Consider the following 12,903-nt stretch of genomic DNA (forward strand, 5'->3'; position numbering starts at 1 on the left):
AGTGATATCTAGTGATCTGGTGGAGGAAGGGACAACTGGTGAGCCACATGAATTTTGTCAAAGAGCCACATGAATTTTGTCAAAGAGCCACATGTCGCTTTCAAGCCATTGGTTCTTGACCACTGGATTAGACACTGTTGTGTGTGTTGCATGCTTTGTTAGTTAGTCTAACCCCCAGAACAATACCAGACCCCCTAAGACCCAGACCAAGACTAAACAACTCAAGGCCCAGATCCAGACCAAGAGTTGGCCAAAATTTAGATGCAGAGCCATGTTTTCTTTTTTCTTTTTTTTCTTTTCTTTTTCCTTTTTTTTTTTTCAAATTCTATAACAACTTTGCTGTGGTAATTATCACCTTTAGTTTATTGGGGATACTTTTCAACCAGATTTTCAGCAGGGCAGAGCCATATCAAGTTCTAGACCACAAAATCAAGACTCTCTCTCTCTCTCCACAGGGTTTTTTTCGTAGAAGTATCCAGAAGAACATGGTGTACACATGTCACAGGGAAAAGAACTGTATTATCAACAAGGTGACTCGGAATCGTTGTCAATACTGCCGGCTACAGAAGTGCTTCGCTGTGGGGATGTCTAAAGAATGTAAGTGTTAAAAACCTTTATCCAATACATATACAAAACTTCATCTCAGGAGTTTGTCCCTTCAACAGATACATATTTTTCCCCCACCTTTTCCATCAACTTTCAAACTGTGGAGTTATCAGCAATGATATTATTCATTGTAAGTGATTTAGTAACCAAAAATATTGCACTGTAATATGCAATTGTCAATAAAATGCTGTGCCCTTTGTCTTTGAGATTCATTTAAGAGCTTTAACTGTTTTGTCCTTTTTTATATGCTGTGGTTTCATAACTCGACTCATGCGAAGTCACAGCAGTTTTGTCAGAGGTGAGATGTGTTGGTAGCCCTGTTTAGTGCACTGTCCCATATTGTATTTCACCCCAATTTCACCAATGAATTCTTTTGTGCAGTGGCTATAACTAGGTGTAAAACTTTTTGAGAATGGTAACATCATCCTACATGAGAATTGTTTCAGTGTGACATGGGGTCCTGTATAAAATAAGAACAACTGAAATTTCTTTATAATCGCAATTGCTTCTCTTAGATAGCAATGAGATTAAATGCAGCACATGTTATTCATGAGAATAAGACCATAGTAAACTCGCATGTGTCTCCTCTAGAATTTCAAAGTAGATCTCAACAATGTCTCAAGCTTACTTCCTCTTTTAGTCAATGTTCAATTTGATTGGTTGCTTTGAAGCTATACCTGCCTGAAACCAGACAGCTTTTGAGTGCACAAACTTTTTTCTCAAAAAATTCATTTAATTGCTAAGCTCAACGTTTATCCCACTCAAAACCCTTACAGAAAAATGACTTGAGAACTTAAAAACATTAAGGCATAAAACTGCAACATTTGTACAATAGTTTTGCTCTGGGGTTATAAAACAAAAAGAAAGGTGATTATTTGAACCTGGATAATATTCTATATGTAATAAGTTTTTCATCTGAATCTATATGTAATGATTTCTTAGATGAACCATTATCCCATTGAGTGGTTACTTAATTAAGTATGTATGTGTTCACTTGAAAATGGACAAAAACAATGTTACAGTTCACAAGGATTCCAGTGTATCACTTTTTTCACCCGGAGTCGAACTGCAAATGTACCACTGTGGCAAGATGTACGCATCATTGCTTTAAATTCAGAATACTGCCATTCAAGTCATCTAAAGCAGTTTGCATTTTACACATTATTGCCGTTGTTTGATTGCATCAGTTTTCAAGTCTGTGTCTTTCGCATTCGGTTCAACTGTTCTTAATTAATTAGCTCATTAGTTCCCTCATTTGTTCTGGTATACTCCCTGTTTGGTTCAGTTCTTTGTCTGGTCTTGTTGTTGTTTAGTTTCCCAACCCTGTTCCTGGAGGCACACCAACAGTACACATTTTGAATGTCTCCCTTTTCTGAACCATATATTTCTGGTCTTGGAGTTTCTAATAACGAAACTGATGAGTTGAGTCAGGTGTGTTTGATTAGGAAGATTTGAAAAATGTGTACTGTTAGTGTGCCTCCAGGAACAGGGTTGGGAAACACTGGTTTAGTGGATATGTTTACCTGTTCTCCTTATGTTTCTTTTACGTGGATGTGGCGACCAGGGCGGGCGAAAGCCGTGAGGGAACGGTGCGAGGCCGGTGACGCAAGTGATAACGAGCATCACCTGGGAGGCACACCGGCCTTGAGTCTCTCACGGAGGAGCTCCGGGAGCATAAAAGGAGGAGGGACGACCGTGAAGGACGAGAGAGGACCAGGCCTGGACTTTATTTTATGTTTTATTATGTTTGTGTGGCCGGCAGACGTCCGCGAGGGTCTGCCGGCATTACTTTCGTTTTGTATTTGTTTATTTTGAAGTAAAGTTTTGTTCGCTGGTTCCCACCTCCTTCTTCCCATATTTACGAACCGTGTTACATTGGTGCCGAAACCCGGGAGGAAGGAGGGACATGCTGTCGGAGTGCCCTCGCTGCTGAGGGGGATCGCAGTGCTGCGGAGTTCGGGTAGCGCGGGAGTGTAGACCGCGAGAGGCTGCCTGAGGCGGTGGTAATGGAGCCTTGTGAAAGGTGGGACGGAGACCCGGATGCCATGCTCCTGGGACGAGGTGGGGTGGCTGCCGTCCAGGAGGGAGCGGAGGAGTCGCCTCCGTCCGCCGTGGGCCGGAGCCTGCTGCCGTCTACCATGAAGGGGAGGAGCAGGGGACGGGGACTCGCTGCCGGCTGCCCTCAACCGGAGGAGCCATCGCCGGCCGCCAGAAGGCGGTCGAGGATCGGGCCGTCCACTGAGCGTCCAGTGCCACCGCATGACACCGCGAGGAAGAGCCTCTTGGCAGGCTGAGGACCGAGCGGCAGTGTGTCTGGGAACCGGACCCAGAATTTTTTTTTTTCTCTTTTTCCTCTCTCCCCTCTCTCGTCCTGTCGCTCCCATTGCTTCCGTCTCCTTTCTCTCGTCTCGTCTGTCCTTACCCCCAAGTGCTGCAGCCGCCGAGACAGGCCCCGGGGGGGAGTAGAGCGCAGTCTCGGGAGTCCCCCCCGGCCTGCGAGGGACGATGGGGGTATGTGGCGACCAGGGCGGTTGAGAGCCGTGAGGGAGCGGCGGGAGGTGCACCGGCCTTGAGTCCAAGTCTGTTGATTCTGTATGCTCCGTGGTTGTAAACTCATTTATACTGCTACATATGTGACAAAAGACTAGACAAGTCCAAGGCACACCTTCCAGTGAGTGGTTCAAAGGAGGATTTTGCCGCATTTGTGGAGCGGGTGCTGGTTCATAACGGATTGGCTTTCACCATCTGCCACTTCCCTGCTGCTGTGAATAAGCTAAATTTGGACTAGGCTAATGTTTCGGATTTATTTGAGGAAATAATACCTTTAAATGCCCCGTTACCGCAGGTCCCGTTCAGTCCTGGGTTTCCTGTGTTTCCAGAGTGGCTGCCCAAACTCCCTCTTCCACCTCCTCTACTAAATCCAGCTGATTCATCAGCCCTTCCTTCGCTTGTTCCCTCGGCTCATCCACAGTTGGCCCCCTGCATGTGGAGGATTCGCCTCTGGTCTAACAGTCCCCATTTTCACCTGATCGTGAGGATCCCCCATCTCTGCCTCCAGCCACAGAGCCCCGGTACTCGGCTCCACCATGACCCGTCATCCCACCAGCTCCACCAGGCTCCCTCGTTCCCCCGTCTCTGCCTTGGTCAGACGTCACCCTTGCTCCAGTGCAGAGTTTCTGTCTCCTGGTTGCTTCTCTGCCCTCCATCCCTTTGGCTCCAGCGGGCTCTGCCTTTCTGCCAGCTCCACCATTGTCCTCAGTCGCACTGGCTGCACTGCAGTCTCCATGAACCGTCAGCTCCGCGCTCTGTGTCTCCTCGACTACGTCTGAGTGTCCACCCCGGGAGGACGCACCTTTCAAGAGGGGGCGTAATGTTAGGATTATGCTTTATGTTTGTTTCTGTTCTTGTGACTTAGTTTTCAAGTCTGTATCTTTCTCATTCAGTTCACCTGTTCTTAATTAATCAGCTCATTAGTACCCTCAGTTGTTATTCTTATTTTTTGTCTGGTCTTGTCGTTGTTTAGTGGATGTGTTTGCCTGTTTTCCTTGTGTTTCTCCTACATGGATTTATTAACCCTCTGAGTTCTGCTGGATTTTTTTCCTCATAAGAGCAGAAACAACTTAAAATGCTCTGTCATTTTTGGCCATACAGATTAGTGTAAGACATCATTATAAAATATAAAGGGTCTACTTTTATTTGTGTACACAAAATAACAACAAAATCTTGTGTTTTTGTAAAATAAAGAAAATAAACAGTGTGCGCTTTCAGCTGTCTCTGTCTCAGCGAGAAACTTTCTGAAACATGTCTGAATAATGATCTGAAACAGCTAATACTTATCATACAGACATGATAGATATGTCTTTAGAAAGTTTGAAGTGTCTACTTTTAAATTTAGTAAGTCCTAGTGAAAACAAATATTCTGTTTACGTAGTCCTTATGAAACTAACGAGAGGTACAGTCTTCTCTGCCTGGCTTCATTATCTGTAATGTGACCACACCCACGTGCAGCACAGCCTTTGACATGCAAATCGTCCATGTGTGACGCACGCTAACCTGTAAATGCCCCCATCACCTCAAAATAAAGCATCAGCTTCATCATGATTCCTCTGCTTTTCATCTAGTTTGGAATACATGCTGTGAGTTTACCTTAAATTTACCTCGGAAGAAGAAGAACGCGATTGATATCCAGCGGAGGTAAGTCATTTATTCCCACTTACATTAGCCAATGTGTTATTGTTACATAAACTGTAACATGTTAGAATGTTTAGACAGTGTTTACTGTGAAATACTGCGTTCGTGAATATCTGCTCAAACATATATGTTTATATTGTGCTAAGTAAACAATAATGTTTCATAAAGTAAATGTTCTTTATAAGTCACTTTGTGACTTTGTAAGTCACTTTGTGACTTTGTAAGTCACTTACGATGTGCATTTGAAAAGCAAAACACGCTCACTTCATAACGTCATGATTAAGGCTTGACATTAACACCCGCCAAATGCGGGTAGATTTCAGCTGTGGTGGGTAAGACAGCCACTCCCACTAGCCACATTAGCGGGTTGAAAGGTAGCTTAGCTCGTTGTAGCACAAATTACAATCCGATCACAATTCGTTATCGATTAACTTGCAGTTAGTGAAGGCGGGATCGACGGAATTGAGCTGAATGACACACAACAGAAGCACTCTCTCGAGTGTGCTCTCTCTCTGTCGCACGCATGATCAGATCTCCTTGCGCCTGAATGGTCAAATGGTCAAATACATGAGCACACAGATGTCATAATGTCCATCGTCTGGAGCATCTCACATGGATAGTCGGTTATGGCTTGTAAACAGGTGGGTAAAAACTGGATATGTGTCAGTATATTACGTACATGCATTCAGCAGCCCAATTAAATATCTGTATGTCATTAATGTTAATCAAACAACAAAAGATGTTAAATAAATGTCAAATAAACCTACTGTATCTTAAAAAGAGTTTAGGCTATTTAATTTACAAATGTATTTGTAATTTGCTAATTTGCTTCTTTGTTCTTTTTATATAGCCTAACAAAAATAACTTATACAATTATAAAATGTATCATATTATGGTCATATTACCCACCCCCTGTCCACCCCTACATACAAGCTGATATACCATGAAGGCCTAGTCTTGATTTAGGTGGTTAATCTGCATTTGAAAGTTTGAAAGGGTTTTAAATCTAGCTGATCATGTAAAATGACTCAAAGTCAAGTAATTTTAAGAATGCCAAAGTCAACTTTAATCATATAAAATGTAATTCCACAACAGCAAAATTGTGGCCAGTGAAAATGCTGAGTGGCTAGTAACTTTGGAAAACCACTAGCCACAGTGGCTGGTGGTCAAAAAAAGTTAATGTCAAGCCCTGGTCATAATTATAATCATTATGAAATAATTTTCATTTGGGATCTGAAGTGGCTTCTTATCATAGAATGAGGCAGACAGTATATTATTTTGAAGTATTCTAATTAATGCAATGAGTTGCATCATAAATATACATTATTCTAATGAAAATATCCAACATGGCTTGAAGAACACAGATAAACGATATACTCTCACATATTGTGTTCTTCTTTTTATTCAGCTACAGTGATAGTTGTATTATGGATATCCTTGAACAGCATGTTATTTTACTTCTTTGAGGCATATTTGGACTTTCTGCATGAGGTGCCCTACAACTTCCAGTATGAATTAAACATATATAATATTTATAATGATTTATAGTAATAGGCCGCCTGCTTTTTTGCCCCCAAAAATAAACGTTTTCTGTAAAGTAAAACTATTATTATTATTATTTTATGCAGCCCAACAAGTGGGTACAACAAACCTGGTGTTCTTTATAATTTTTGTGAATTTTAAATCACAATTTTAACGAGAAAAATCACAATTAGATGCAGCCCTAGTTGCTTCTGATATCAGCATGTTCACAGTTGTTTTGTTGTTGTTCCCTTTCGTGGGAACTATCGACGCTACGCCAGTGACGTGATGGGAATCCTCTGCATTTTTGTGTTCGTGAAGCACTATTGTATCCAACCAATGAAAGAACATGACGTCAGAGGCGGGCAACGTCGCGGACCGGAACCTATAAAGCATGCCCGGAAACAAAGAACGCTAGCTTCTGTTGTCTTCAGCAAGCGCTATTTGTATCTTGTTTGTCTTATTTACTGTTGTTTGTCTCACCAAAAAGTGATCTCTTCATCTGAGGACAAGAGTTTCCTGAAGTGAATAAGACACATACATATATATATAAAATAATGACGGAAAGCCAGGGTTTCACTAAGTGTGCGCCTCCCTGTCCGCGATTCATCGTGGTAGGGGACACACACGAGATTTGTGTGAAGTGCCTGGGAGTTGAGCACGCACAGGCAGCTCTTGAGGGGGCTGTCTGTGTGCACTGTGAGCGGCTCACTCTCAGGGCGCTGCGCTCACGCCGGGCGCTCTTTGAGGAGGGCGCCGCGGCGAGTGTTCCCCGCGGGTCTGGTCCCACTGCTGCCGAGGCACAGCGAATGCTGCACTCATGGGGTTCACAAATGGATCTAGCAGAGGGGGGAGAGACGGGCTTTGCCTTATCGCTCCCCTTACCTACTAGATCTAGTGTCTCTCCTTTGGTGGTGGAAGCATGCGCTGCGGTTTCTTCCCCTCAAAGGGAGGCACCGACACTGAATATATTTTCCTCCAAAGAGGTTGATGTTGAAGGTGTCGAGGGTGGTGATGAGGGACCGTCATCCTCATCTCCAGCCCATGAGGAGCTTATGGAGGTAGTGACCCGGGCAGTAGAAAAACTGAATATAAGCTGGCCCGCGGAGGAAAGCGTTCCTAGAGTTAAAAGCAAGTTGGATGAACGCTTCCTCCCAGCTAGGTCACTACCCCAGCGTCGGGGACTGTCGTTCTTTCCTGACCTCCACACCGAGGTGTCGAGGTCGTGGAATAGACCAGTGCAGTACCGTGTCTTCAGCCCACAGACATCAATGTACAGCAACATCACTGGGCTGAAGCAACATGGTTATGGGGCGATGCCTCAGGTTGAGGAGACGCTTGCGAGCTATCTCTCGCCTGAGTCTGCATCGTCCCCGAAATCCCCGACGTTGCCCACCAGACCTCTAAAGCAAACATCGAATCTGGTGGGCAAGGCTTATTCGGCAGCGGGTCAGGCTGCGGCATGTCTGCACACAATGTCAATACTGCAGGCATACCAAGCTGATCTGCTGGGGGAGATTGACGAAAGTGGGGAGGTTACCTTTGAGACTATTCAGGAGTTGAGGAAGGCCACAGATTTAGCTCTCCGTGCCACCAAGGAGACGGCCAAGTCAGTAGGCCGCTCTATGGCAGCCCTGGTGGCCACGGAGAGACATCTGTGGCTCAATCTTGCTGATATCAAAGACAAGGACAAACATATCCTTATGGATGCGCCGCTTTCCTCCGAGGGCCTGTTCGGTGACGCAGTTAACACTGTCGTCGACAGGTTCGAGGAGGCGAAAAAGCAGAAAGCGGCGTTCCAGAGATTCCTCCCCCGAAAATCTCATCCCCCTGAGGCTGCTGGGCGGGGGCAGCCTCAGCCGACAGCCGGCTCCTCGGGACACAGGTCCCAGCAAAAGGCTAGTGTGGCCGCCCGTGCTCCCCCGCGGAAAGCTTGGGGACCGGAGCGTGCTGCACAGCTGAAGCCTTCCGGGGTTAGGGCGGATCTGAGGACCGTCATCATTTCCCGGAAGGCTTCCCAAAAGAAATCCTGACGCTCATGGGTCAGGGCTTCTGAGGGCAGTCCCCTCCGAAGGGGTTCGATGATTAATTTCTATCGTTCCCCATCGGTGCCCTCAGGGGGCTGTTCTGCCAACCCTGCCACCCAGTGTGCAACAGGGCACAGCAGTCCCCATCGATCCTTCGAGGAGGATCGGCCAGCACGTGATTCGCTTATCTGCCGGTGCGCCGCGCCAGATAAACAAGCCAAGTGCTCAAAAAACACCAGAGACCAGTCTCGAGAGGCTGGTTCCCTTAGTAGAATTTTTGGGGGAATGGAAACGTCTTCCGAATATTTCAAAATGGGTGCTGCTCATGGTAGAACAGGGCTACAGAATTCAGTTCAGTTCTCGTCCGCCCAGGTTCAGTGGAGTGATTCACACAGTAGTAGCTCCAGAGCAGTCTCTGGTAATGGAACAAGAGGTTACGAAGCTTTTGCAAAAAGGGGCTATAGAACGGGTTCTCTCTCCCAGCAAAATGTCGGGCTTTTACAGCCGCTACTTCATTGTTCCAAAGAAGGATGGGGGGTTGCGTCCGATCATAGATCTACGTATACTAAATCGATCTGTAAAGAGGTTGAAGTTCAAAATGCTTACACTCAGACAGATTATTCCACAGATCAGATCCGAGGACTGGTTTGTGGCGATAGATCTGAAGGACGCATATTTTCACATATCCATCCATCCTTCTCACAGGAAGTTCCTCAGGTTTGCTTTCGGGGGCGAAGCATACCAATACAAGGTTCTTCCCTTCGGCCTATCATTATCACCCCGCACGTTCACGAAGTGCGTGGATGCAGCCGTGGCTCCTCTGAGACTCCAGGGCATCCGCGTGCTGAACTATATCGACGATTGGTTGATTTTAGCTCAAACAGAACGTCTGGCAGCTCAACATCGAGATGTTGTGCTGTCGCACATGAAGAAGCTTGGGCTGAGGCTCAATGCCAAGAAAAGTGTGCTGGTTCCGAGTCAGGTTGCCAACTATCTTGGGGTAATCTGGGATTCGATCACGATGCGGGCGCAATTGTCTCCCGCTCGTGTGACGTCCATTCTCGGGGCCGTGAATGGGGTGAAGTTAGGCCGGTCACTCACTGTAAAACAGTTTCAGAGACTGTTGGGTCTGATGACAGCTGCATCCAACGTTGTTACTTTTGGCCTTCTGCACATGAGACCCTTACAGTGGTGGCTCAGGACCAAGGGGTTTTCTCCGAGGGGAAATCCTTTTCGCATGATCAAAGTCACGCGGCGATGCCTTCGTGCTCTGGTCATGTGGAAAAAACCTTGGTTCCTGTCCCAGGGACCTGTGTTGGGAACTTCATGTCGTCGCGTAATGCTTACGACAGATGCGTCCCTCACGGGCTGGGGAGCGATCATGAGTGGTCGCTCAGCTCAAGGTCGTTGGGAGGTACACCAGCTCTCTTGGCACATAAATCGGCTAGAGATGCTGGCAGTGTTTCAGGCTCTGAAGCACTTCCTCCCCGACCTCAGGGGCCATCATGTGGTTCAGACAGACAACACTACGGTGGTCTCCTACATAAATCACCAAGGGGGATTGCGGTCTCGTCCACTATGCAAATTAGTCAGTCGCATCCTCCTGTGGACCCAAGGGAAATTACTCTCGCTGAGGGCAGCGTATATTCCGGGGTATCTGAATATGGGGGCGGACGCTCTGTCGAGGCAGAGCGCGAGTCCGGGGGAATGGAAGCTTCACACCGAGGTAGTGGAGCTTATATGGAAAACATTCGGTCGAGCGGAAGTCAATCTCTTTGCCACAGAGGAGTCAACTCAATGCCCTCTGTGGTACTCTCTGAGGCATCCAGCTCCTCTGGGTTTGGATGCCATGATACAGACGTGGCCGAGGCGTGTCTATGGGTGGTGTCTCGGTAGGTCGAGACCCCTTAGTCATTCGCTTCCTTCGTGGCGCACTCAGGCTGAGGCCTTCAGTACACCCAAAATCTCCGACCTGGGATTTAGCCATTGTGTTACAAGGGTTGGCTGAGGCGCCCTTTGAACCTTTGGAAGATGTGTCAGATAAAATGCTTACATTGAAGACTGTGTTTTTACTGGCCATTTCGTCTTTGAAAAGGATAGGGGACCTTCAAGCTCTTTCGGTTTTACCATCATGTTTAGAGTTTGCACCAGGCATGGTTAAGGCCTTTCTACATACAAGGCCTGGTTAAATTCCTAAGGTCCCCACTAGGGTCCCAGGTCCTATCATTTTGGAGGCTTTTTATCCCCCTCCGTTCATTAAACCGGATCAGGAAAGACTTAATCTGCTGTGCCCTGTGAGGGCATTGGACGCATATGTTCACAGAGCTGCCCTGTGGAGAAAATCAGACCAACTATTTGTATGTTACGGGTCCCCGAGTCGAGGGGGCCCAGCGTCCAAGCAGAGGATGAGTAAATGGGTGGTTGAGGCCATCGCATTGACTTATAAAGCCCTAGGGCACCCGTGCCCTTTGGATGTCAGGGCACACTCAACGAGAGGTATGGCTGCTTCAAGAGCTCATATGTCAGGGGTTTCCTTGGCTGATATTTGTGGTGCTGCTGGATGGTCATCCCAGCACACCTTCATCAGATTTTATAATCTTAATGTGAGTAGAACTCCGGGTGCTTGGGTTTTACAAGATAGTAGCCACCCAGATAGCAAAAATCATCTGGCCCAGATCTGGCCCAGACACTTCTTAAGTTCTGGCCCAGGTCCGTAAAACGGACCTGGGCCGGTGTCTTTTGGCACAACGGGCCAATACCGGCACGGATCCGTTTTTCCTCATCTGGACCAGCACTGGGCCAGCTCCGGACCAGATGTGGATTCCTTTATGCCGATTTGGGCCAAATGTGGGCCAGATCTGGTCCAGCTCTGTTCTGGATCTGGTCCAGAACCGTGCCGGATCAGGGCCAGCTCATTTTGTATACAGTACCCCCCCCCCTCCCCCCTCTAAATAGTATACAAATCTAGAATTTCAAGAATCTTCTCATATACATGATTAAGTATTTTATTGTCTGATATTTTTTCTGTTAAGTTTTAACATGAAATACTTAGGCAATACAAAGTTTAAAGTACTGATTTAGATTTATAGACAATTAATGTACTGAACACTTTTTTTTTACACTAAAATACGACCTTATAATCTATTGTTAGCAACTACTTTACAGTAAACATACATTCAAAATACAATTGGACAGAGTCAATTTGACATAATCAAGGGCTTTATCTTTTAATCCATCTTCTATTTATTTGGCATATTAAAACAAATACACAAAACAATGCAAAACAGTGAATCTTTTTCTTTAGATCATTTTTGCACAAGTACTCAAAGTTTATACAAAACACTTAAGTGTCTCTACTTGCCATTAAAGTGTTAGTTCACCCCAAAATAAAACAATGTCATTATTTACTCACCTTCATTTTGTTCTACAACCGTAAGACTTTCATTCATCTTCGGGACACAAATGAAGATCTTTCTGATGAAATACGAGAGCTTTCTGTTCCTGTTGACAGCTATGCAACTACCACTCTGAAGCTTAAAGGGATACTCCACCGTTTTTTCATATTAAACTATGTTATTCCCTTAACTAAGACGAGTTGATACATACCTCTCTCGTTTCAGTGCGTGCACTAAATCGCTCTGTCTTGCGGCAAAACTTTGTTAGCACTTAGCTTAGCCCAGTTCATTCAATAGGGGCCAAGCAGAGAAGCTACCAAACACCTCCACGTTTTCCCTATTTAAATACAGTTACTCGAGTAGTGTAACTCAGCCTAGGACGGTGACACAAAACAAAACGTTGCGCTTTTCTAAGCATGTAAAATGGATAACTATATTGTATGGCGGAATACCATAGCAAGTGCTCGGGAGCACTTTGACTTGGCGCAGTAATATCTTCACTCGTGAAAAGTCCTCTCACCGGCCCCCGCTCCCGCTCCTGTAAAAGTCACGTTGGTTCTATTGACGGAAATGAGAGGGAGGAGGAGAGGGAGCGGGGGCCGGTGAGACAGTTGTGGTAAAGGGAAGCTATAAGGTTCATTCTTATGTTATACAGCACGCTTGAGCATCAGCAAGAGGTTTGTTCATCATATAAAGTGATCGTTTAATCCAAATTCAAGACAATTTGGATTAAACCACTCAATTTATATGGATTAGTTTGGTGATCTCTTTATGAACTTTGTAGTTGAAGTTCATAGAAGTGTAGAAGAGGTAGTTGTGTAGCTGTCAACAGAGAGACAGAAATCTTTCCGATTTCATCAAAACGATTTTCATTTGCGTTCCAAAGATGAAAGAAAGTCTTAAGAGTTTGGAACAAAATGAGATGAGTAATTAATGACAGAATTTTCATTTTTGGGTGAAATATCCCTTTAAAGGATTAGTTCACTTTCAATGAAAATTACCCCAAGCTTTACTCACGCTCAAGCCATTCTAGGTGTATATGACTTTCTGATGAACACAATCGGAGATATATTAAAGTATTAAGCTTGAGGGTGAGTAAAGCCTGGGGTAATTTTCATTTGAAAATGAACTAATCATTTAAGTCACAGTTACATCATATTCAC

At 45.4% G+C, this 12,903-nt stretch overlaps 1 protein-coding gene across 1 annotated transcript in view; it reads left to right on the forward strand.

The window, feature by feature from the left end:
• Positions 1-12,903, forward strand: part of LOC137037191 (retinoic acid receptor beta-like) — a 695,067-nt gene that overhangs the window by 430,856 nt on the left and 251,308 nt on the right. The window contains exon 3 of the mRNA XM_067410999.1: positions 456-597. Coding sequence (XP_067267100.1) covers positions 456-597 — 142 coding nt within the window. The remainder of the gene's footprint in view (positions 1-455; positions 598-12,903) is intronic.

Source organism: Chanodichthys erythropterus, chromosome 15 (assembly GCF_024489055.1).
Source record: "Chanodichthys erythropterus isolate Z2021 chromosome 15, ASM2448905v1, whole genome shotgun sequence".
NCBI classification, from domain to species: domain Eukaryota; kingdom Metazoa; phylum Chordata; class Actinopteri; order Cypriniformes; family Xenocyprididae; genus Chanodichthys; species Chanodichthys erythropterus.